The sequence below is a fragment of the Carcharhinus amblyrhynchos genome, chromosome 18 (genome assembly GCF_965287045.1).
Source record: "Carcharhinus amblyrhynchos chromosome 18, sCarAmb.v2.hapA, whole genome shotgun sequence".
Taxonomy (NCBI): domain Eukaryota; kingdom Metazoa; phylum Chordata; class Chondrichthyes; order Carcharhiniformes; family Carcharhinidae; genus Carcharhinus; species Carcharhinus amblyrhynchos.
In genome coordinates this window covers 44,270,091-44,295,675 of record NC_137341.1, presented here as the reverse complement: position 1 = coordinate 44,295,675, position 25,585 = coordinate 44,270,091, and the positions used below count along the sequence as shown (strand labels likewise).

Here is a 25,585-nt window from a genome sequence, read left to right as displayed (position 1 = left end):
GAACCTGTGACCCCTCTTAACTGACCTTTTAACTAAGGGGAACAGCTTGCTGCTTGGAGGTGGACTTGCAGGTGGTGGGTGGGGGTGGTGGTGGATGGCGGCAGGCCGGGCGACGATGGGTGGGGAGGGATGTGAGATGGTGTTCCCAAGTGTCTGCTTCACTTGTCTGTCCTCCTAAGTGGTAGAGGTTTGGAAGGTGCTGTTGGAGGAGCCTTGCCGATAGCCCCAGTGCATCCTATGTATAGTACACACTTCTACCGCTGTGTATTGGCGGTGAAGGGAGTGAATTTTTAAGGTTTTACATGCACACTGTACCATTCAAGAAGCTGCTTTGTCTTAGATGGTGCCCAGTTTCACGAGTTGTTGGAACTGTACTCATTCAGGCACCAAGTGAAAATTCCATCACATTCCTGAGTTGTGTTTTGTAAAGGGTGGACGGGTTTTGGGGAGTTCAGGAGGTGAGTTACTCACTGCAGAATTCCCAGCCTCTAGCCAGTTCGTGTAGCCACAGCATTTATATGGCTGGTCCAGTTCAGTTCCTGGTCAATGGCAACCCCCAAGATGTTGATGGTGTTAGCAGAAAATGTGCTGATCTTAAATCTAATTTCATCTGAATCAGTCTTCCATTTTATGCAGTACGTCAAAGAAAAAAAAAATGAACGGTCACTCAGTTCACTGCTACTAGGTGCTACCAGTTCATCTTATGAATTGCCCAGTATTGTGAAGTTAATGTGGAGCATTTATTGTGTGTTGTTGCATCAAGTGAACTTGATAAATCATTTTTAGTTGAGCGCACTGTAATTTAATTAACTGGATAACCTTGTGTTAGCGTGTGAGAAAACAGTGTGCTTGTACCCTGGGCTGCCACCTGGATTTTTATATTAATAGATAGGGGGCTGGATTGAATGTAGCCTGGGAGACATGGCGGCTGGGCCCCACTGAATTGTGGGAGAGGCCTGGTCGGCTGCCCCGATTACGTCATAGGACAGAAGGAGCTGACGCAGGATTCGAGTGGTGAGATGCCAGTTAGGGTCATTAATTATCCCTCTGCAATTTAATGGTGGCTCAGGGATTAGATTGAAGCCACATGAGTCTTTCACAGTAACAGGCTGTCGCCCAGTTAACCATTGTCGGATTTGTCAGTGGCCTCCTGGGGGCAGGGTGGTCATTGGTGGTCCGGCATTGAAACCCAGTTGAGTACATCAGCAAGAGAATCGCTGCTGAAAATCACCCCCTTGCCTCAGACCCCTCCTGCCCCCTTCCTCTGCAGTGATCCACCTCCACTCATCTCTGCCTTGGGGTCCTTTATTGATCCTGGGTCACTAAAGGGTGCAATACCGCCAGCGGCCACCCCTCTTGATGGCGCTGATGACACTGATGAGCCCCTGGGGACTTCAATTGTAAGGAGCTGCCACTGGCCACCTAAGTGCCTGACTCAAATCTCTACCAAGGAACTTGCAAGAACCCCCTCGTCATCCCAACAAAATGCTAGCCAGGAAGTTGGTGTTGCTGGCAGCATCCTTGCCCTAATTGCCAGGGAGCAGCTGGTAGTAAGCCATCTACAGGATAGCAACTGGGTGACGCAGTGGTTAGCACTGCTGCTTCATGGTGCCAGAGACCCAGGCTCAATACCAGCCCTGGGTGGCTGTCTGTCTGGAGCCTTCACAGTGTCCAGAGGTTTCCTCTGGGTGCTCCAGTTTCCTCCCACGGTTAGGTGGATTGGCCATGCTAAGTTGTCCCTTAGTGTCCAAACATGCGTAGTCTTGGTTGATTATCCATGCTAATTGTGTGGCGTTATGCGGATAGGGCTTGGGTGGGATGCTTTTTTGGAGAGACAGTGCAGACTCAGTGGGCCGAATGGCACCCGATGGCCTTGGGTCGCTGTCTGTGTGGAGCCTGCATGTCCACCCCGTGTCTGTGTGGGTTTCCTCTGGGTGCTCCAGTTTCCTCCCACAGTCCAAAAGATGTGCTGGTTAGGTTCATTGGCCATGCTAAATTCTCCCGCAGTGTACCCAAACAGATGCCAAAGTGTGGCGACTAGGGAATTTTCACAGTAACTTCATTGCAGTGTTAATGTAAGCCTACTTGTAACACTAATCAATAAAGTCTGCTGTTTGCTCCATACCGCAAACATGTGAACATAGCCCAGTCCATTGTGCAAACAGTCTCCCATCCATTGACTCTGTCTACATTTCCCGTTGCTTCGGAAAAGCAGCCAGCATAATCATGCACCCCACACACCCCGGACATTCTCTCTTCCACCTTCTTCCATTGAGAAAAAGATACAAAAGTCTGAGGTCACATACCAATCGACTCAAGAACATTAGCTTCCCTGCTGCCATCAGACTTTTGAATGGACCTACCTTGCATCAAGTTGATCTTTCTCTACACTCTATCTATGGCTGCAACACTACATTCTGTACTCTCTCCTTTCCTTCTCTACAGAATTGTAGAAATCCTTCAGTGCAGAAGGAGGCCATTTGGCCCATTGAGTCTGCACTGACAACAATCACACATAGGCCTTATCCCTGTCACCCCACGTTTATCCCTCTAATCCCTCTAACCTACGCATCCCGGGACACTGAGGGGCAATTCATCATGGCCAATAAACATAACCCGCACATTTTTGGACTGTGGGAGGAAACCAGAGCACCCGGAGGAAACCCACACAGACATGGGGAGAACGAGCAGAGTCCACACAGTGGCCAGATTTGAACCCAGGTCTCTGAGGCAGCAGTGCTAACCACTGTGCCCGATTTGTCTCTACAGCGCACAAGAATACTTTTCACCGCACACTAATACATCTGGCAAAAAAATGAGATCAAAGAGTTTATTTAACTTGAATAAAATTGTTTGTTGAGAGGTTGTGATGCGGATATGCTGGCGTTGGACTGGGGTAAACACAGTAAAAAGTCTGGTTTCAGGTGAATTTACTATCAAATAAATTGGTTGGACTGAAACCTGGTGTTGTCAGACTTTTTACTGTTGAGAGGTTCCCAGCGTTGATTTGAAGAATTAATTCCCTTCATAGCAGTGACTAAGCCAATGTACAAGTGCACAGACACAAGGTCCCAGGCATATCAGATATTGAGGCAATGTGGTTCATGTTAGTCATTATTGAGTAATCTCCTTGTTTGGTCAGGGTATAAGCACTATAAGATAAGCACTGCTCCGGCTGCCGCTGTTGCACAGCGAGCTGCGCTTTGACGCCTCACTTGCGCCGGGACTTGGACTGGATGCGCCTGCGGCAGAGAGCCAGACCATGCGGAGAAGCGACTCCAACATCTGGTTCCGGCGATTCTCCGGCGACCGCATGCCTCAGCTCAAGGTCGGATCTCTGGCCGAGGCTCCGGCGCTATTAGCGGCGCAAAAATGGGCGGAAACTCGGGACACACCTTTAGAGTGGCCACAAAGAGGCGTGAGAATGGGGGTGGGGAGGAGGGACTGGATGAAATATTAAACAGGGGGAAAGGTCCAGAAACAGGCCAGTGGGAATTTAAAAAGTATTTTTTAAATATTTAAACCTGAGCGAAAGTTCTAACATGTAGGGCAATTATAAAACATCAGTTAAAATATTCAGCAGGATGAAAAGTTCAATTAAAGTCCAAAAAAGTTTAAATCTTAATTGAGAGCAAATGGCCAAAAATAAGAGAAATAAACTTCAAAAAGAATTACTGTATTTTAAAAATTACGTATTATAAAAATCCAAAAGTTGGGCAATCCAAGTTTAAAATCAATCTTTGTTTTGAAATGCATATTAAGATTCATCACCAGCAAGTTTTGATACAGAAAGTATGACCTTTGTCACAGACTTTGGGTATAGACAACACTTGAACTGCAGTCAATGTGGGGTGGCATGGTGGCACAATGGTAGGCATTGCTGGCTCACAGTGCCAGGGACCCAGGTTCAGATTCCTGGCTAGGGTCATTGTCTGTGTGGAGTCTGCACATTCTCCCTGTTTCTGTGTGGGATTCCTCTGAGTGCTCCGGTTTCCTCCCACAGTCTGAAAGACGTGCTGGTTAGGTGCATTGGCCATGCTAAATTTTCCCTTAGTGTACCCAAACAGAGGCCAGAGTGTGGCGGCTAGGGGATTTTCACAGTAACTTCATTGCAGTGTTAATGTTAGCCTACTTGTGACTAATTAATAAGCTTTATTTTACTTGGGCACAGACAACATATAAACCCAGCATACTCAAATTCCAAGCTTTAACATCTTGTGCGTAAGTGAGAACACACAAGGCAGCATGGTGATTAGCACTGCTCCTTTACAGCGCCAGGGACTCAGGTTCAATCCCGGCCTCGGGTCACTATACAGAGTTTCCACATTCTCCCCCGTGTCTGTGTGGGTTAGGTTGATTGGCCATGCTAAATTGACCCTTAGTGTCAGGGGATTAGCAGGGTAAAAATGAAGAGTTACGGGAATAGGGCCTGAGTGGGATTGTAGTCGGTGCAGACTCGATGGGCCAAATGGCCTCCTTCTGCACTAGAGAGATCCCATGACTTCTATGACAAAGCAGAGTAAAGCATTGCCTCATGTTCTGCTGATTCATACAGAAAACAGAATCGTTATAGTTAATTACAGCCAATGAGAAATGAGCAACTCTCTCTTCCTTCATTTGCATACATATCCACCAATCATAACATAGACTTCTGCTCTTTCTCATCCGATATAAAATTGTCTTCTGCTTATTGTTAATTAGCATAATATGTCCCCATATCTTGCTATTTGGTAATTGTCATGGTAACTCATCCTAGCCTGGAATGCAATGTTTATGTTACAAAGTTTTAGATTTAGTCACTTATCCTGAGTGTGTAAGCGCTGGCCTCACTGAAGGCCTTATTTGGCTAATAATCATTTTCCATTACTTGACAAGAGTTGTTTGCCACAACTTAATTTTCACATTTGTTGTAACTTGAATTTTTACATACCAGCGCCTGCAGTTTTTAACTGCTTTTAACTATAGTTTCACTAGATGTACTGCTTTATTTGAACTGAGCATCCTTAATCTCTTAGAACAAAGTGAATTCAGTATTTGGCCTTAGCTGGCATTACAATTGAATTTCCAGACCTTCTGTTCTCTGCCTCCCCACCTGCCATCTCCCCACGCCTCTGTGCATGTTGCTGATTTTTTTTTATATATTGTGGCAGGTTGCAAAGAATGATGAGCTGAGCCTGGAACTCCTGAATTTGGCCAACTCTAAGAACTCGCTGGGCAGGAAACAGGATGAGTATGCAAAGTCCCGAGCGATTTATGATGAAGCCACGAATGAGTTAAACAGAGTGAAGGATCTTGTAGCCCGACTCAGCTGCCAGAATGTGAAGGTAATCTCTCCATTGACAACTCAGTTACGTTGGGGCTCCTGGGCAGGATCTTAATGCTGCGCTCGAGCGAGACCGGAAATCCCTGCCTGAGGTCAACGGACATTTCTGTTGTCCGCCCCTTGCTCCCTCTGATTCTGGCACTTATGTCTACACACTTTCTGGACTGTGGGAGGAAACCGGAGCACCTGGAGGAAACCCACACAGAGACTTTTCCTTGACGAAACTCAGCTCTGACGAAGGGTCATCCAGACTCGAAATGTTGGCTCTATTCTCTCACCACAGATGTGTCAGACCTGTTGAGATTTTCCAGCCTTTTCTGTTTTTGTTTCAGATTCCAACATCCGCAGTATTTTGCTTTTATCTCGCCTTTATATTGATTTACAGGATGTGGGCTTCGCAGGCGAGTCCATCATTTATTACTCATTCCTCACTTGGCACAGTGGTTAGCACTGCTGCCTCATAGCATCAGGGACCTGGGTTCGATTCCCAGCTTGGCTCACTGTCTATGTTGAGTCTGCACACTCTCCCTGTGTCTGTATGGGTTTCCTCCGGGTGCTCCAGTTTCCTCCCACTGTGCGAAAGATGTCCTGGTTAGGTGCATTGGCCGTGCTAAATTCTCCCTCTGTTTACCCTAACAGGCGCCGGAGTGTGTCGGCTAGTGGACTTTCACAGTAACTTCATTGCAGTATTAATGTAAACCTCCTTGTGACACTAATAAATAAACTTTAAACTTTCCCCACACCCTGTCCCTGTAAATCCATGTATTTATCATGGTTAATCCATCTAATCTACACATCTTGGGACGTTTAGGGGACATTTAGCTTTGCCAATCCACCTAACCTTCTCTAGTTGCCACATTCTGGCACTTGTTTTGGAATGCTGAGGGAGAATTTAGCATGGCCAATGCATCTCCCATGGTTCCAGACCGCATCTCAAACTCAATCAGGTTACCCTGCACCTGTCTTAGGCTGCTGACGTGTTCTCTGGCTATGAACTACCTTCCTTTGTATGGGGGCTTTGTTGTTTTATTTCTCAACTGCAAAAGTAGTGCCTCATACACAGCAATTGCTGCTAAACTAGTGATCTAGGTTTTTATGCAAGTTTCAATCTCGTTGGGTGGCATGCTGGCACAGTGGTTAGCACTGCTGCCTCACAGCACCAAGGTCCTGGGTTCAATTCTGGCCTGAGGTCACTGTTTACGCATTCTCCCCGTGTCTGTGTGGGTTTCCTCCAAGTGCTCCAATTTCCTCCCACAGTCCGAAAGGTGTGCGGATTAGGTTGATTGGCCATGCACGTTTACCCCTGGGTATCGGTGGATTGACAGGGTAAATCTCTGAATGGGATTGTTTTTGGTGTGGGCTTGATGGCCTGAATGACCTCTTTCTGCATGAATAGCCTCCTTCTGCATTGTAGGGACTCAATGACTGTATGGAAATGAATATTACAAAGTATTTGCAACGTGGAAGTGGGCCATTGTTCAGACTGCTTCATATGAGCACAGAATCATAGTACAGAAGGAGACCATTCGGTCCATTGAGCCTGCACTGACAACAATCCCACCCAGACCCTATTCCCATATCCCCATATATTTACCCTGCTAATCCCCCTGACACTAAAGGGCAATTTAACATGTCTAATTAACCTTACTCGCACATTGTGTGGGAGGAAACCAGAGTACCCAAAGGAAACCCACACAGACACAGGGAGAACATGTAAACTCCACACAGACAGTGACCCAAAGCTGGAATTGAACCGGGGTCCCTGGTGCTGTGAGGCAGCAGTGCTAACCACATTGAGCATTGCCCATCTTTCCCCATCTACCCTTAGTCATACATCCTATTCCTTTCTCCCTCATTCAGCATTCCCTGAAATGCCTCTATGTTTTTCAATACTAGTAAGTCTCACAACACCAGGTTACTAGTGATTAATGATGGTCTACTGAGGCTAGTGATTGTGGTAGCCCTTTGTAATCTTGACCTTGTCCAGGTCATCCCTTGGCCTTTTTTTCTAGACAAAAGAGCCCAAGCCTGTTCAATCTTTCCTGGTAGGTGTAACATCTCACTTCTGGGATCATTCTGGTGAATCATTATTGCATCTCCTCTGCTGCCTCTGTGTCTTTTTTATAATATGGAGAATGGAATTGTTCACAATTGTGACTGTTGTCAGCAAATGCTAACTCTACAATGATAGGCAAGATTGCAAAAATTCCAATTCGGTTAGATTCCATGTGAGATATTGGGTGGCACGATGACAGAGTGGTTAGCACTGCTGTCTCACAGTGCCGGGGACCAGGGTTCGATTCCTGGCTTGGGTGACTATGTTGAGTTTGCACATTCTCCCCATGTCTGTGTGGGCTTCCTCCATGTGCTCCGGTTTCCTCCCTCTGTCCAAAGATGTGCGGGTTAGGTGGATTGGCCATGCTAAATTGCCCCAGAGGGACAGTCTAGGGTAAATGCATGGGGTTATGGGGTTAGGATCTGGGTGCGATTGTGGTAGTTGCAGACTCGATGGGCCGAATGGCCTCCTTCAGCACTGTAGGGATTCTATGATTCTATATTTCAGCCAAAGCCTTTTGCGATTTGTACAAATCTGATGGGACGGAGGTAGCGTTGGCAAGGCCAGAATTTGTTGCCCATTTCTAATTGCCCTTGATTTGAGGGGCTTGCCATTCCATTTCAGAGGGCATTCAAGAGTCAACCACATTGTTGTGGGTTTGGAGTCACTTGTAGGCAAGACCAAGTAAGAATGGCAGATTTCCTTCACTAAAGGACATTAGTGAACCAGATAGTTTTTCTTTACAACAATCGACAAATGGTTTCATGGTCTGTTGAGACGGGCTTTTTAATTCAACATGTTATTAATTGCACTTAGATTCCTCCAGCTGCCGTGGTGGGATTTGCGTCCTTGCTCCCAGGACATCAGCCTGGGCCATTATCACTATACCCCGTGTCTCCATCAGTTATGCCTCAGCCCTATTATCCAAGACCAGTCAGTGGGCTTTGAAGAAATACACTCTGTAGTTGCATTAATCTTCTTGTCTTTATGTTTATGTTATATCAAGCCTGAAGAGGCGTTCCCTTCGGAATCCGACCGAAGCACATTTGAGAGAAATGTAAGTGTTAATCGAAAGCTGTTAAGATGTGAGATTTTTTTCTTCTTATTTGTCCCAGTTTTGCCCAAACTTTCGATTTAAGTTGTGGCATTAAGTTGATCTTTCTCTACAGTGTAGCTATGACTGTAACACTATAACACTGTGGCTGTAACACTGCATCCTCTTCCTTCCTTTTCTATGTAAATATACTTTGTCTGGGTAGTGTGCAGAAATCAATACTTTTCACAATATACATGTGACAATAATAAATCAAATCAAAAGGCATACATAGGTCCCTAAAGGCAGCAGGACAGGTAGATAAGGTGGCTAAAAAGGATACTGGCTTTTATTAACCAAGACATGGAAGCAATTATCGCGAGCGCGATGTGGTGGTAAAGTGGGGTGTAAAGCAATTAGTGTGATTGGCGCTGGTTTTCACAACCACTTTACGCGCATCGGATTTCCGGCACAGTTAGCCTCTCGCTGGAAATCGGTGAGAGGCAGGTTAATGTATTTAAATTTATTTAAATGGTGTTTAACGTCTGCTGAGTGAGCCCAGAGCTCAATCATTCACGCCCAAACCCTCCCCCAACCCTTCTTTAAGACTTTGCCGGGAAATGTTCTCGCCGGTGAGGAATAGACACGCTCCCCAGGAACAGGGAGCAGTCGACTTGGCCTCATTGGTGGAACTAAAGGTCATTGAAGACCCCCTCCCTCTCCCCCAGGGAAGCTGAGGGCAAGGTTGCCCCTTGAGCAGTGCCAGACTGGCACCTGGATAATGTCCATCTGCCAATTGCGCTATGCCCATTGTGCAGTGTCGGGGGGTGGGACCAGTGAGGGTGCGGCCAGTGGGGGAGGAACTAACGGGGGCCAATGGGGGTGGGGCAGGGCTAATGGGTGGAGGGGGCCTGCTGCCACTCTGTAGCGATCGGTGGTGGGAGGGAGATTGAGGGGGCTGTCTGCAACTGCGCAGCGATCAGTGGGCAGAGGGCAGCAGGGCCGCGATCGATGAGGGAGGGAGGGGGTCCACGATCTGGGCGGCGGGGGGAATCGGCGGGGAATCAATTGTGGGCCTCGGGCCTCTGCGATTACTGTGGGGGAGTTCCTTCAGGCTACCTGCAGTAGCAGGGGCCTGATAGCTCTCTCTTTGTCTATCAGACCCCTGCTACTGTGCATGTGCAGCATCAGAGGCCTGCACATGCGCACTACCTCCCTCTGCTGGCTTTCAGGCGTGTTAAGCCCCTCCCACAGGCTTCTGCAGTGAGCAACAGACTCACTCAGAGTTGGCAGGCAGAGTATGGGGGGGGCCTGAAGGCATACCCAAAAGATGGATCTGAAACTCTCCCAGCACTTAGACAAAAATGGTAAAATCGCCCCCATAGAATATAAGATCAGGATTTTTGCTGGAACTGTTATGTTTTACAGAAACGAGGAGCATTTTGTTTTTGAAAATGGTGAAAAGTATCTGTTGAAATGTTGGCGTGGGAATTGGGATCTCGTTGAAGATTGATGCTTTTGTCTCAGTTGCTAGGTAACCAGGATCAGATCAAGGAACAAATAGAATTAATGAAGCAAAATCACGAAAAACAGCAAAATGCAATGGAGGAACGAATGTAAGTGCGCAACTATGATGGCTTCACGTTCAGACTGATAGGGATTCCGCTATTATATCCATTTCTGATCTGTGGAGATCAGTCTATCTACATTGCACATTGGTCAGTCAGCCTCATGTTATTTGTGGTGTAGATTTGCTCTCTCCAAAGATGTGTAGTTTCGGTTGATTGGCCATGCTTAAATTGTCCTCAGGGGGATTAGCAGTGTAAATATGTAGGATTATGGCCCACCCCCTCCGTCATAACCCTGTGCCCCATGTATTTACCATGGCTAATCCACCTAACCTACACACCTTTGGATACTCAGGAACAATTTACCATGGTTATCCATCTAACCTACCCTCCTTTGGACATGAAGGAGCAACTTACCACGGTTAATCCATCTAACTTACACATTTTGGACACTAAGGGGCAATTTAGCATGGTCAGTCCACCTAACCTGCACATCTTTGGGCACTAAGGGGCAATTTACAATGGCTAATCCACCTAACCTATATAAGTTTGGACACTAAGGGACAATTTAATCATTGCCAATCCACCTAATCATTGGACGCTAAAGCACAATTTAACATGATCAATCCACTTAACCTGGACTGTGGGAGGAAACCAGAGCACCCAGAGGAAACCCCTGGAGACGCAGGAAGAATGCTCAGGCTCCATACAGGTCTCCCAAGGCCAGAATTGAACCCGGGTCCCTGGCACTGTGAGACGGCAGTGCTATCCATGGTTCTTATGGACTGCTATTGCTTCATCTTTTTATAATGTGGTACCATTATTATCTCATGGTATGGTTGAGCTTGCGTTTGATATTACTCCATTCATACTTAGAGACACTGATGGTGGGGACTGTCTCTTTAAGACAGCACAGTTGAAGAGGGTCACCTAGCTTGAGGGACCAAGGGGAGCTGAGAGTGAGTGATCACCTCAGAGGGTGGGAGCCTCTCTGGGGCAGAATACACCTGGTAGCCATGTAGTAAGCATGTAAGGACTGGAGCAACCCAGGCAGGCAGCTCCAAGGCAGCCCAAAGCTGCAAGTCCCTGTCGATAGATTCTCTTTATCAATAAGTGCCTTTTATTCCCAATTAAGGCTAAGTGTCTTGATGACACCAGAAGTGCTACAACATAACACTGAATGAAATTAAAATTAAAGCTTATTTATTAGTGTCACAAGTCGACTTACATTAATACTGCAATGAAGTTACTGTGAAAATCCCCGAGTTGCCACACTCCAGTGCCTGTTCAGGTACACTGAGGGAGAATTTAGCACGTCCAGCGCATCTAACCAGCACATCTTTCGGACTGTGGGAGGAAACCCACGCCGACATGGGGAGAACATGCAGACGCCATCCAGACAGTGACCCAAGCCTGAAGAATTTTGTTAGCTCACCGCTTTAGAACTAGTTGCAAATGATAACTTCACTACAAGTTGGTAATAACTACTGTCTAAAACCTCTACTTTAGAATAAAGATGGGCAAAGAACTTCAAGAGGCCAAAAGAGCTATTCGAAACACTCAACACAAACTGGCAGAACAAACAGTGGTAAGAAGCGAGATTACTTGACAAGACTATAGTTAAATGTGGCTTTTCTGAAAATGTGTCAGTGGGAAGGGGTGGGACTGTCACCTGTCCAGTTAACCTTTTGGAAACGTCTATCCATTTCTGTCATACTCAATGCATGGAACACAGTGCAATTCAAATCTGACCATGTATCCTACACTGATATAAATAACTCACTGTCACCAGGTCATATCCACATTCTACTTCCCCCCCGTTTATATTGTGCTATTATCCAGAACCATGTAGCCTATGGGTATCTGACAAGAATGTCATTCCAACAAATATTGGCCATGTACAGTTAAAAAAGGATTCTTTAAAATTGTTCCTGGGATGGGAGTATATTGCTGGCAAGGCCAATATTTACTAACCTTCCATAATTGCCCTTGAACTGTACAATGTTCATAGAGGAAACTGTTCTACTTGTGGAATCCAAACCTAGAGACCATTAAATACAAATTAGCCGCTCCCACTGATAATTTATTTTTTATTCATTCGTGGGGAATGGGCGTCGCTGGCTGGCCAGCATTTATTGTCTATCCCGAATTGTCTGAGGGCAGTTAAGAGTTAACCACATTGCTCTAGGGTCATATGTAGGCCAGGCCAGGTAAGGGCAGCAGATTTCCTTCCCTAAAGGACATTGGTGAACCAGATGGGTTTTTCCGACAATCTACAATGGTTTCATGGTCATCAGTTCATTCCAGATAATTTTTAATGAATTCAAATTCTGCCATCTGCCATGGTGGGATTTGAACTCGGGTCCCCAGAATCATAAAATCACTGGAACCCTCCGGTACAGAAGGAGGCCATTCGGCTCATCAAGTCTGCACCGACCACAATCCCAAACAGGCCCTTTTCCCATATTTACCCAACTAATCTACACATCCCAGAACATCAAGGGACAATTTAGCATAGCCAATTAACCGTCACATTTTTGGACTATGGGAGGAATCAGGAGCACCCGGAGGGAACCCACAAGACACGGGAGAACATACAAACTCCAAACAGTCAGTGACCCAAGCCAGGAATCGAACCCGGGAACATTAGCTAAGTTTCTGGATTAATAGTCTAGTGATAATGCCACTGAGCCATCACTTTCCCAATGAGGAACTCAGGAGAAACTTCTGTGCTTGGAGAGGTGGGAATGTGGAACTTGCTACCACAGGGTGCGGTTGAGTTGATTAATATGGCTGCATTTAAGGGGAAGTTGGATAAGGACCTGAGTGAGAAAGGAAGCAGGTTAAGTTGGGGTCGGATCAGATGGAGTAAGGTGGGAGGGGCTGGCGTATGGAACATTCATCCCAGCATCATCTTGGTTGGGAAGAACAGCCCAATTCTGTGCTGTAAAATTCTATTCCCCTGTTTACAAACAGCCCAACTCCTGCTGAGAAACTCACCCTGAGATGAATCCCAACTCTAATTGTCAACTGAGATCCAATTCAGAATCCTGCTCTTTTATTGAAGCCAAAACCTTTTAAGTATTATAGCTGGGAAGGATTTTGTTATTTTCATAGAATTGAATCTCTACACAGCAGAAGGAGGCCATTTGGTCCATCGAGCCTTCACCAACCACAGTCCCACCCAAGCCCTATCCCCGTAACCCCACATTCTTACCCTACTAATTCCCCCGACAGAAGGAAGCAATTTAGCATGGCCAATCAACCTAACTCACACATTTTTGGGCTGTGGGAGGAAACCGGAGTATCCGGAGGAAATCCATGCAGACACGGGGGAGAATTATGGCCCAGTGGTGTTATCTCTAGAATATTAATCCAGAAACTCAGCTAATGTTCTGGGGACCTGGGTTCGAATCCTGCCATGGCAGCTGGTAGAACTTGAATTCAATAAAAAAAATCTGGAATTAAGAATCTACTGATGACCATGAAACCATTGTCGATTGTTGGAAGAACTCATCTGGTTCACTAATGTCCTTTAGGGAAGGAAATTTGCCACCCTTACCCGGTCTGGCCTACATGTGACTCCAGATCCACAGCAATGTGGTTGACCCTCAACTGCCCCTGGGCAACTAGAGATGGGCAATAAATTCAGGGCAGCCAGCGACGCTCGTGTCCTGTAAATGAATAAAAGAAAATTCCATACAGAGTGACCTAAGCCGGGAATCGAACCCGGGTCCCTGGTGCTGTGAGGCAGCAGTGCTAACCACTGTGCTACCGTGCCTCCCCTTCTCATTTGTCTATCCATTCGTGAGTGACTGTTTTTACAATGAGTAAATCCTGTGGAGTCTCTTCCCCATCGATTCATATAGTTCTTAATGTTTAAACTGTGAAGAAAACTTTCACCAAGTAATGTCTTAGGGGTGGCACGGTGGCACAGTGGCTACACTGCTGCCTCACTGCACCAGGGATCCGGGTTTGATTCCTGGCTTGGGTCACTGTCTGTGTGGAAATTGCACATTCTTCTCGTGTCTGTGTGGGTTTCCTCCGGGTGCTCCGGTTTCCTCCTACAGCCCAAAGATGTGCGGGTTAGGTGGATTGTCCATGCTAAGAAATTGCCCCTTAGTGTGAGGGGGATTAGCTAGGGTAAATGCTTGGGGTTATGGGATAGGGCCTAGGTGGGATTGTTGTCGGTGCAGACTCGATGGGCCGAATGGCCTCCTTCTGCACTGTAGGATTCTATGATTCTTTGAAACTGAGAGCACTTACTGAGACCTTTCTGTTTTGCAATCCTCCTCAATAGGCGCTGCTGGGTTCGCAGAGTCAGCTAAAGGAGGTTGAAGCTGAGAACTCGCAGCTACAACTCCATCTAAAAGAGCTGAACGAGGAATATCGCCTGCGACTAGTCCGCTACATTGAAGATGTCACTGTGAGTGAACGGGCCACAAGTAAACGCAATTTCGGAAATTCAGAGTGCGCTGAATGAACTAGGCCTGAACGTCGGAGGCTGAGGGGGCGAGCTGATAGAAGTCTACAAAATTATGGATAGTCAGAGGCCCGATTCTTATCACCGTTCACTGCGGCAGGATTTTCCCATCCAGCTGCAGTGAACGGAGATTTGGCCGACTGCCAATTTCTCCTACTTTATTGCAGTGGGAGCGTAGCGTGAACTGCCAGCAGGTTTGCGCCAAGAGCCTTTTTCCCAAGGCAGAAATGTCAATTCACGAACAAAATAGCACAGCACGGTGGCACAGTGGTTAGCACTGCTGCTTCACAGTGCCAGGGACCCGGGTTCGGGCACTGTCTGTGTGGAGTTTACACACTCTCCCAGTGTCTGTGGGTGTTCCAGTTTCCTCCCACAGCCTGGGACGTGCTGGTTAGGTGCACTGTCTGTGCTAAATTCTCCCCCACTGTACCCGAACAGGTGCCAGGGTGTGGTAACTAGGGGATTTTCCCAGAACTTCATTGCAGCGTTAATGTACACCTACTTGTGACACTAATAAATAAACTTGGAAACAGAAAATGCTGGAAGCTCTCAGCAGGTCTGACAGCATCCGCGGAGAGAGAATAGAGCCAACGTTTCGAGATTGGATGAACCTTTGTCAGAGCAGGCTTGGAAGTTTGGTTCTATTCTCTCTCTCAGCAGATGCTGTCAGACCTGCTGAGATTTTCCAGCATTTTCTGTTTTTGTTTCAGATTCCAGCACCCACTGTATTTTGTTTTCTTTCTGTACTCGGGGACATAGGTTTAAGGTAAAAGGGGGAAAGTTTAAAGGAGATGCAATGTTTTTTACACAGAGGGTGGTAAATGGCTGGGATGCGCTGCCAGAGGAGACGGTGGAAGCAGATACAAGAGCAGTGTTTAAGAGGAATCTAGACAGATACACCAATAGGCTGGGGAGAGGGAGATATGGAGGCAAAAGGTCTTTAGTTCAGAAAGGCATCAAGTGCAGGCCTGGTGGGCTGAAGGGCCTGTTCCTGTGTCTGTGATTTGTTTGTTCCAAGCTAGTGTGCCTGCAGGTCTCAGCCAAGTTTGTTTTAAAAGGTAAATTAATGTTGCGTTTCATTGTTCTGTGTAAGGACTATGTGGATAACTCTGCGAAATCCGGCAATGACAACACCAAGCCCTCAGCTGACCATCCTTACCTGAAGAGGTTTGTGGACAGCATGCTGAAGGACATTCGATCCGCGTACCGATCTCGGGAAGAACAATTAGCGACGGCAGCCCGGAGTTACAAGAAAAGGATGCAGAGCGTCTACAAGAAGCACGAGCACCTTTTGATCGCGTACAGGTTAACTGGGAAATTATCATCGCAATTATATTCGCATCTGGTTCACTGATGCCCCTTTAGGGAGGGAAATCTGCCATCCTTACCTGGTCTGGCCTACATGTGACTCCAGAGCCACAGCAGTGTGGCTGACTCTCAGCTACCCTTGGTCAACTAGGGATGGGTAATAAATGTGGCCAGCCAGTGACGCCCATGTCCCACGAATGAATTAAAAATCCATGAGTTCTTATGTAGTTGGGTTGGATTACGCATCCAAGGCCCAAGTCTAAGACAGAGATAGATATGTTCTTGATTAATAAGGGGATCAAGGGTTAAGGGGAGAAAGTAGGAGAATGGGGATGACAGTCATATCAGCCACGATTGAATGGCAGAGCAGACTCGATGGGCTGAGTGGCCTAATTCTGCTTCTATATCTTATGCCTTATGGCTCATGCTTAAGGGCTTGAGAAATAATTTGCCGTGACTGGTTGCTCCCAATGATTGATTTTGAGAGCGTACATTATTGTTGGGGATTTTGATGCAAATTTGCCTCCCCCAGCTCCTTCCTCTTACCATCATAGAATCCCTACAGTGCAGGAGGATTCGGCCCACCGATTGCACCGACAATACTCCCACCCAGGCCTATCCCTGTAACCGCACTTATTTACCCTGCTAATCTCCCGGCGCAAAGGGGCAATTTATCAAGGCCAATCCACCTAACCTGCACACCTTTGGACTGTGGGAGGAAATTGGAGGAAACCCATTCAGACATGGGGAGAATATGGAAACTCCACACAGTGAAACAAAGCTGGAATTGAACCTGGAATTGAATTGAATGAGAATGATGGATTAGGCTGATTGGCCATGCTCAATTAGTGTCTGGAGTGGTAGATTAGCAGGGTAAACGCACAGGATTATGGGGATAGCGTCTGAATGGGATTGCTATCGGTGCAGGCTCGATGGGCTGAATGGCCTCTTTCTGCACAATAGGGATTCTATGTTGGCCATATGACCATCATTCTGTCTGGAGGATATTTAGGCCGGAACTCCACCACCTTGCCCGCCACGGAATCGGAGCGGGCGAGAGTCCGACAATGGAAATCTTTGTTGACCTTGGGCGGGAATTTCCGGTCTCATTTGAGTGAGGCTGTAAAGTCCTGCCCGAAAAGTTTTGATTGACCCCAGAAGTGGGAGTAATGGCCGTTCCATGTGAGCCAGGGCTGGGAGAGGATGGACGGCCGTGGAAGGGGTCACATTCCCATGATCACGGGATCAAGTGTGGATGCCTCCGCGGAATAACATGTCTTGAGCGTGTGCATGTGTTTGCTTGGTGCAGAATGCAACGGGAACAGATTTTATCCTTGGGCAACAAGGATTTGGATCCTGGCCCTTCAGAAATAAACTTTGCAATTACTGACAGTGAGCTGCTGTCCAGTCAGAGCCAGGAGCTGAACCGTCTGCGGGAGGACAAGGCCCACCTGGAAGCAAAACTCCAAGACCTTCAAGAGAAGGTGAGCGATAAGCATTGGCTTTGTGATTGGATGGGGAACCCATGGGACCTTGCGCGGGAAGGATGATTCACAGCAAGTTCAAACTCCTGGGGGTGGAGGTGGCTTAGGTGTGACCTCAGGGTTGAAAGTGGGCAACCTTTGGCCTTCTTCAGGAAAAATAAATGAGTCATCCTGAATTCAATAGCAGAATAAATAAAATGATCAAAGTCATGAGGGATAAGTGCGTCTTTGCAGGAACCATGATGTTATTAAATTCAGACTCTATTGGCAGAATCCCTTCCTAACATTCCATCTTCTCCAATGGTGAGGAAAGGGAATGCAAGGCATGTGTTTCAACCACGAGCTGTCTATGTTTGGGAAGTGATGGCCCAGTTGGACTATTAATCCAGAAGCTCAGCCAACGTTTTGGGCGCCCAGGTTCGAATCCTGCCATGGCGGATGGTGGAATTTGAATTCAATAAAAAAAAATAGCTGGAACTAAGAATCTACTGATGACCATTTAATGTTGGGAAGAACCTATCTGGTTCACTAATACCCTTTAGGGGAGGAAATCTGCTATACTTACCCGGATATGGACTGAGTAAGGGCAGAAGGTTCTTTTGAGTTTAGTAGGGGCATCATGATCAGTATAGACTTAGTGGGCTGAAGGGCCTGCTCCTGAGCTGTATTTTTCTGAGTTCTTTGCTGTTTGAGAGTGGGTAAGGAAGTGGCAGATGGAATACAGTGTGGGAAAGCGTGAGGATATGGGCTTTGGAATAGAGACGTAGACTATTTTCTAAATGGGGAGAAAATACAGAAATCAGAAGCAGAAAGGGACTTGGGAGTTCAAGTTCAGAATTCTCTTAAGGTTAATTTGCAGGTTGAGTTGGTGAAGGTAAATGTAATGTTAGCATTGATTTCCAGAGGGCTAGAATACAAAAGCAGGGATGTACTGCTGAGGCTGTATAAGGCTCTGGTCAGACCACATTTGGAGAATTGAGAGCGGTTCTGGGCCCAGTTTGTAAGGAAGGATGTGCTGGCCTTGAGAGGGTCCGGAGGAAGTTCACCAGAATGGAAAGCTTGACGTATGAGGGGCATTTGAGGGCACTGGGTCTGTATTTGATGGAGTTTAGAAGGATGAAGGGGGAATCTCATTGAAACTTACAGAATACTGAAAGGCCTGGGTAGACTGGATATGGGGAAGATGTTTCCATGAGTTGGAGAGACTTGGATCCGAGGGCACAGCCTCAGAGTAAAGGGACTGAGATGAGGAGGAATTTCTGCAGCCAGAGGGTGGTGAATGTATGGAATTCATTGCTACAGAGCGCAGTGGGGGGGGCCAGGTCACTGAGTGTATTTAAAGCAGAGATAGATAGGTTCTTGATTGGTAAAGAGATCACTTTTTAAGGGGAAAAAGTGGGAGAATGGGGTTGAGAAACTTACCAGCCGTAATTGAATGGTGGAGCAGACTAAAATGGGCCGAATGGCCTAATTCTGCTCCTATATCTTATAATCTTAATGGCAGCAGACACATGGGAATGGCACCACCCTTGTAGGTTCCCCTCCAAGCCACTTGCCACCTAATTTGGAAACATATCGCTATCCCCTCATTGTCTCTGGGTCAAAATCCTGGAATTTCCTTCCTAACTGCACTCAGAGTGTACCTACATCTGAGAAAGTAGAGGCCATTCCTTCAAAATATATTTTATTGTAAGTGCATCTCATGAATTTGCATTTCTTTTTCCAGGTTAGACTGGGTCGGAGTTCTGGACCAGTCATGTCTTCCTCACTGTGAGTACTGCTGTAAATCTTTTTGACCAGCATAGCAACATTTAATTATCTTTTCTCCCTGTCGCGCACTGATCCCCTTCTGAGGAAGTGAACAGGCTGTGGTCCCAGGCTGCTTCCACCATCTGCATTGCTGTTTGTAGGTACATTAGACTGGCACCAGGTGCCTGCCCTCTCTTTCCTTCTCTCATCCGCCCAGAGAGGGTGAACTATCTACAGATGCGTAGAGAACGCCTCCGTTTTGTTTTAGTTATACCCAATATCAAAATCCAATCAAAATCTTTACCAGAGAGACATTACAGGTCCAAGCTGACAATACAGGCTGCCCTCGTCCTGTCTTGGGCTCGATCTACATGATCCAAGCTGGTAGGAGTAGGCATTACACCCCCTTCGTCAGCTAAGTGGGAGTTCTGTTCGCAAACAGGGCATATAAAGACACAAACTCAATTTACAGAATAATGATTGGAATGCGAGTCCTTACAGCTCATCAACATGTCTCCAACATGTCATTGATGAAGACGAACATCTCGCCAAGACCATCCCCACACCCCCACTTCTTGCTTTCAAACAACCGCACAACCTCAATCAGACCATTGTCCGCAGCAAACTACCCAGCCTTCAGGAGAACAGTGACCACGATACCACACAACCCTGCCACAGCAACCCCTGCAAGACATGCTGGATCATCGACACGGATGCCATCATCTCATGTGAGAATACCGTCCACCAGGTACACGGTACACACTCTTGTCACTCGACCAACATTGTCTACCTGATATGCTGCAGGAAAGGATGTCCCGAAGCATGGTACATTGAGGAGACCATGCAGACGCTACGACAACAGATGAATAACATCGCTCGACAATCACCAGGCAAGAGTGTTCTCTTCCTGTTGGCGAACACTTCAGTGGTCACGGGCATTTGGCCTCTGATCTTCGGGTAAGCATTCTCCAAGGCGGCCTTCATGATACACGACAGCGCAGAGTCGCTGAGCAGAGACTGATAGCCAAGTTCCACGCACATTAGGACGGCCTCAACCGGGATTTTGGCTTCATGTCACACTATCTGTAACCCCCATGACTTGCCTGGGCTTGCAAAATCTCACTAACTGTCCTGTCTAGAGACAATACACATCTCTTTAACCTGTGCTTACCGCTCTCTCCACTCACATTGTCTGTACCTTTAAGACTTGATTAGCTGTAAGGACTCACATTCCAATCATTATCCTGTAAATTGAGTTTGTATCTTTATATGCCCTGTTTGTGAACAGAACTCCTACTCACCTGACGAAGAAGCAGCGCTCTGAAAGCTAGTGGTGTTTGCTACCAAATAAACCTGTTGGACTTTAACCTGGTGTTGTGAGACTTCTTACTGTGTTTACCCCAATCCAGTGCCGGCATCTCCACATCACTGCACCCCCCTCCAGTGCTTGATCTCATTTGTATCTTAGCCAAAGATGCTGTTTTAAACATTATTTCAAATGAAGCCTCAGTGTCACTCCTATCAAGTACAGGATCAAAAACTACACTTGATGATAACTAAAAGGAATGCCTCAATTAGTGTGCTGCACACAGTTTTGGGCATTGCACTGGGAAATGGAGACTAGAGTCTAGGATACTGCCTGGATTAGAGGGCATGAGCTGTAAGGAGAGACTGGACAAACTAGTATGTTCATTAAATACTGCAGATGCTGGAATCTGAAACAAAAAGAGAAAAATGCTGGAAAATCTCAGCAGGTCTGACAGCATCTGTGGGGAGAGAATAGACGTTTCGAGTCTGGATGACTTTGTCAGAGCTGAGAGGAAAGAGAGTCAGTAGAGATTTATACTATCAGGGTGGTGGAATTGGACAAAGGAAATGTAAATGAGCCAGCAGAAAGCTGAGAAGATGTTGAAAGTGTCCATTAGTGTTGTTTTCTCTGGATCACAGGAGGCTGACGGGAGACTTAATAGAAGTCTCTAAAGTAATGAGAGGCATAGATAAGGTTGACAGTCAGAATCTTTTGCCCAGAGTTGAAATGTCTAACATTAGGGGGCACGCACTTAAAATGAACGGTGGAAAGTTTAAAGGAAATGTGAGGGGCAAGTTTTTTACACAGAGAGTGGTAGATGTCTGAAGTGTACTGCCAGGGTGGCACAGTTGTTAGCACTGCTGCCTCACAGCGCCAGGGACCCAGGTTTGATTCCCAGCTTGGGTTACTGTCTGTGTGGAGTCTGCACATTCTCCCCGTGTCTGTGTGGGTTTCCTCCGATTTCCTCCCACAGTCCAAAAGACCTGCTGGTTAGGTGTATTTACCCGAACAGGTGCCAGAGTGTGGTGACTAGGGAAATTTCACAGTAACTTCATTGCAGTGTTAATGTAAGCCTTACTTGTGACAATAATAAATAAACTTTAAACTTTTTTTAATGGGTGGTGGAGGCAGATATCATAGGAGCGTGGAAGGGGCTTTTGGATAAGTACATGAATACGTAAAGCATGAAGGGATATGGACCAAGGGCAGGCGGAAGGGATTAGTTTAATTTAGCGTCATGTTCGGCACAACATCGTGGGCCGAAGGGCCTGTTCCTGTGTTGTAGGTTCTTTGCTCTCTGAAATCACGGGAATGAGAAACCATAGAGAAGAGGAGACATTTTGACCACTTGGTCATTTCACTTAGATCAGAGAAGGTCTAGTGGAAGTCAGCCGAGCTTTATTTAAATTAAGAAGGGTTTTGATAAGGTGATGGGTGAAAGGCAAGTTCCTCTTGTGAGGGAATTGGTGACAAATGTCACCAAAGTAAAGTCATCACCAGAAACTGAGGATGGAGCTTGGATTCAGAAGAGAAAAAACAGTAAAACGAGGAAACAAGAATGCTGGAAATAAAAATTGCTTTTACCTTTTGGGAAAATTCTTTCAAGAGTTTTTAGTGTCTGGAATGCTTTGTTACAGGGAGATATTGACGCAGGCACCATTACAGCATGGTGGCACAGTGGTTAACGCTGCTGCCTCATAGCACCAGGGACCAGGGTTCAATCCTGGCCTCGGGTTACTTCTGTGTGGAGTTTGCACGTTCTCTCTGTGTCTGCGTGGGTTTCCTTCGGGTGCTCCCATTTCCTCTCACAATCCAAAGATATGCAGGTTTGGTGGATTGGCCATGCTAAATTACACCTGAATGTGCAGGTTAGGGGAATTAGTGGGGTAACTACGTGGGGTTATGGGGGAAGGGGCCCGGTAAGATGCTCTGTTGGAGAGTCAGTGCAGACTCGATGGGCCCAATGGCCTCCTCCTACACTATAGGGATTCTATGATAATAAGAAGGAGCAGATGGGCACTTGAAGCAGAGGAGGATACAAGGTTTTGGGATGAATGCAGGGCAGTGGGATTGGTTTGGATTCTTTTCATCAAGAGTGGCCTCCTCTCTACTGTAACCCCCCTGTGATTGCCTTGAAACTTATACAGCGAGAATGTTCTAATTTACTGTTTTGAATCATTTCAGCGCAGAGACTGATGGGAAAATTGATAATGAAAGTTGGAGTGAACTAAAGAGACAACTGAGAGATTTTACATTTTCTACACAGGTGTGTAACATGGTAGAATTTGACAGAACCAATTTTATATTATGTTAGAGAATGTTCTCCCCTTGGACTAAAAACGTAATTGTCCAATAATTTGTGATGACTAACACTGTGGTTGCTAATTGCTTTAAATGCGATGGTGGACTTTGTGTCATCGTATGTGCTCATTTTAACTCCCCTCAGGTCTAAGGAACATAGGAAGTAGGAGTGGGAGAAGGCAACTCAGCTCTTTGAGCCCACTCTGTCATTCAATCTGATCAAAGCTAATCTTATCCCTGATCTCAATACCACTTTCCTGTCTGCTCCCCGTATCCACTCCCTCCACCACCGACGCTCAGTAGCAGCAGTGTGTACTATCTACAGGATGCACTGCAGCAATTCACCAAAGATCCTTAGACAGCACCTTCCAAACTCACAACCACTTCCATCTAGCGGGACAAGGGCAGCAGGTAAATGGGAACACCACCACCTGCAAGCTCCCCTCCAAAGCCACTCACCATCCTGACTCACACCGTTCCTTCACAGACGTTGGGTCAAAATCCTTCCCTAAATGCCAAAAAGAGGTGAGAATGTGAGTTGTGAGGAGGATGCAAAGAGGCTTCAAGGGAATTTAGATAAACTAAGTGAATGGGCACAAACATGGCAGATGGAACATAATGTGTGAAGTTATTCACTTTGATTGGAAAAACAGAACTGCTTCTTAAATGCTGAGAGGTTGCGAAATAGCACTACTGCCTCGCAGCTCCAGGGACCTGGGTTCGATTCCCAGCTTGGGTCTCTGTCTGTGTGGACTTTGCACGTTCTCTCCTGACTGCATGCGTTTCCTCCGGGTGCTCTGATTTCCTCCCACAGTCCAAAGATGTCTGGGTTAGGTGGATTGGCCATGCTAAATTGCCCCTTAGCATCACAGGATGCTTGGTTAGAGGGATTAGTGGGATAAATATGTGGGGTTAGAGGTATAGGGCCTGAGTGGGATTGTTGTTGGTGCAAACTCGATGGGCTGAATGGCGTCCTTCTGGGATTCTATGATTCTATGAAAAAGCCAGTATGCAGGCACAGTGAGTGATTAGGAAGGTAAACAACATTTATTGCAAGGGGAATGCAATATTAAAAATAGGGAAGCCTTACTGCAGCTGTTCAAGGCACATTTGGTGAGGCCACATCTGGAATATTGTGTGGAATTTTGTTCTCTTTTTTGACAAAAAGATGACATTTTATTAGAAACAGCTCAGAGAAGGTCCACTCAACTCACTCCTAGGATGAGGGCCCTATCTCATGAAGAAAGATTGAACAGGTTGGGCCTATTTATGAGCGGCATGGTAGCACAGTGGTTAGCACTGCTGCTTCACAGCTCCAGGGACCCGGGTTTAATTCCTGGCTTGGGTCACTGCCTGTGTGGAGTTTGCACGTTCTCCTTGTGTCTGTGTGGGTTTTCTCTGGTTTCCTCCCATAGTCCAAAGATATGTGGGTTAGGTTGATTGACCATATTAAATTGCCCCTTAGTGTCCTGAGATGCGTAGGTTAGAGGGATTAGTGGGTAAAATATGTAGGGATATGGGGGTAGGGCCTGGGTCGGATTGTGGTTGGTGCAGACGTGATGGGCCAAATGGCCTGTTTCTGTGCTGTAGGGTTTCTATACCCATTGGAGTTTAGAAGAATGAGAGATGATCTTACTGAAACATAGAGAGGATTTGATAGTGTAGCAACCAGGAGGATATCTCCACTTGTGGGAGAGACTAGAACCAGGGGACATGGTTTAAGAATAAGGAGTCTTCTATTTAAGACTGAGATGGGAAGATTGTTTTTTTTCTCAACAAATCATGTGGAATTCTCTGCCCCAAAAGGTAGTGGAGACTGGGGTGATTGAATGTATTCAAGGCAGAATTAGACAGATTTTTGATAGTGTTTTGATGCTTAGATGATGTTTCCCTCTCCGCGAATTTGAAATCCCCCCCCAAGGGGATATACCGTGCCTCGTAATCTTAAGTAAGTGTGCTTGAGATAGTAGGAAGCTACTGGTTTTGTTTAATTAATTAAAGCAGAATCGGACACTATCATAAACAATTAACAGGTCTTTATTTTTAGAACTGGGGACAACCTTATTAAAACAATTAACAAACTGAATGAACTCCCCAATAGAATGCTGTTCCAATTACAAGAAACACTCAGGAATAATGAAATAAATCATTACAGAATAGAGTCACTCTCAAATAATATAATACCAGGGTGTCTGTTGGAAGTATGAACTTTCTTCTGATGCTCTGGTCTGGAATACTTTCTGAGTTGCTCTTTCCTATTTACTTGGTGCTTTAATGAAGCTGTAAATATCACTGCAGGATTCCATATGAGAGAGTTGCCTCTCCCTCCTTTAATCTAAAGAGGAGGCAAGGTTTCTCTAACCGTTACTTCCCCCTGCCCAGGTTTAAATACCTAGAATTATCTCACAGTTCCTGCAATCTGACCGGCTTGAAGCTGTCAACAACACTCAAATTTGAATTCAGTTGGTTCTGTGTCTTTAAGTGCTTGCTTTAAACTCACTGGTCCAATTCAAAAACCTGTTTTGCTCTGCTGGAACTCTGGCTGTTGCTTTGGACACCCGTTACAAAATTGGCTTCTGTAGCCAACTTTTTGCGGTTTAAAATCCTCAGCGCAAAGACACATGCTTTTTCAAGAGACAATGCTATATGATTTCTTTTGGTTTCTTTGCATTTCCTTTCACTATTTACATTTGTCAAACACCCCATTTTTAACCTTATATATGCAACTTCTTAACAATAGATAAAAGAATCAAGGGCTATGAGGGGCAGACAGGGAAGTGGAATTGAGATCAGAACCAGATCAGCCATGATCTTATTGAATGATGGAACGGGCTTGAAAGGGTGAATGGCTAACTCCTACTCCTATGTGCTCTGCCCCTAGAAACTGGTTAAAAGGATGATCAGAAGGAGCAAAGATACACTTTGGAAAAGAGAATAGTATTAAGGGATAAACAGGACAGTATAATCCAGT

At 46.1% G+C, this 25,585-nt stretch overlaps 1 protein-coding gene across 1 annotated transcript in view; it reads left to right on the top strand.

The window, feature by feature from the left end:
• The window catches only part of ccdc78 (coiled-coil domain containing 78), a 40,628-nt gene that overhangs the window by 8,146 nt on the left and 6,897 nt on the right, over positions 1 to 25,585 (top strand). Inside the window, exons 5-13 of the mRNA XM_080206139.1 lie at positions 5,151 to 5,324; positions 8,386 to 8,436; positions 9,940 to 10,028; positions 11,490 to 11,568; positions 14,281 to 14,406; positions 15,557 to 15,768; positions 17,081 to 17,255; positions 18,982 to 19,025; positions 22,498 to 22,579. Of these exons, the coding sequence (XP_080062265.1) occupies positions 5,151 to 5,324; positions 8,386 to 8,436; positions 9,940 to 10,028; positions 11,490 to 11,568; positions 14,281 to 14,406; positions 15,557 to 15,768; positions 17,081 to 17,255; positions 18,982 to 19,025; positions 22,498 to 22,579 (1,032 nt within the window). The remainder of the gene's footprint in view (positions 1 to 5,150; positions 5,325 to 8,385; positions 8,437 to 9,939; positions 10,029 to 11,489; positions 11,569 to 14,280; positions 14,407 to 15,556; positions 15,769 to 17,080; positions 17,256 to 18,981; positions 19,026 to 22,497; positions 22,580 to 25,585) is intronic.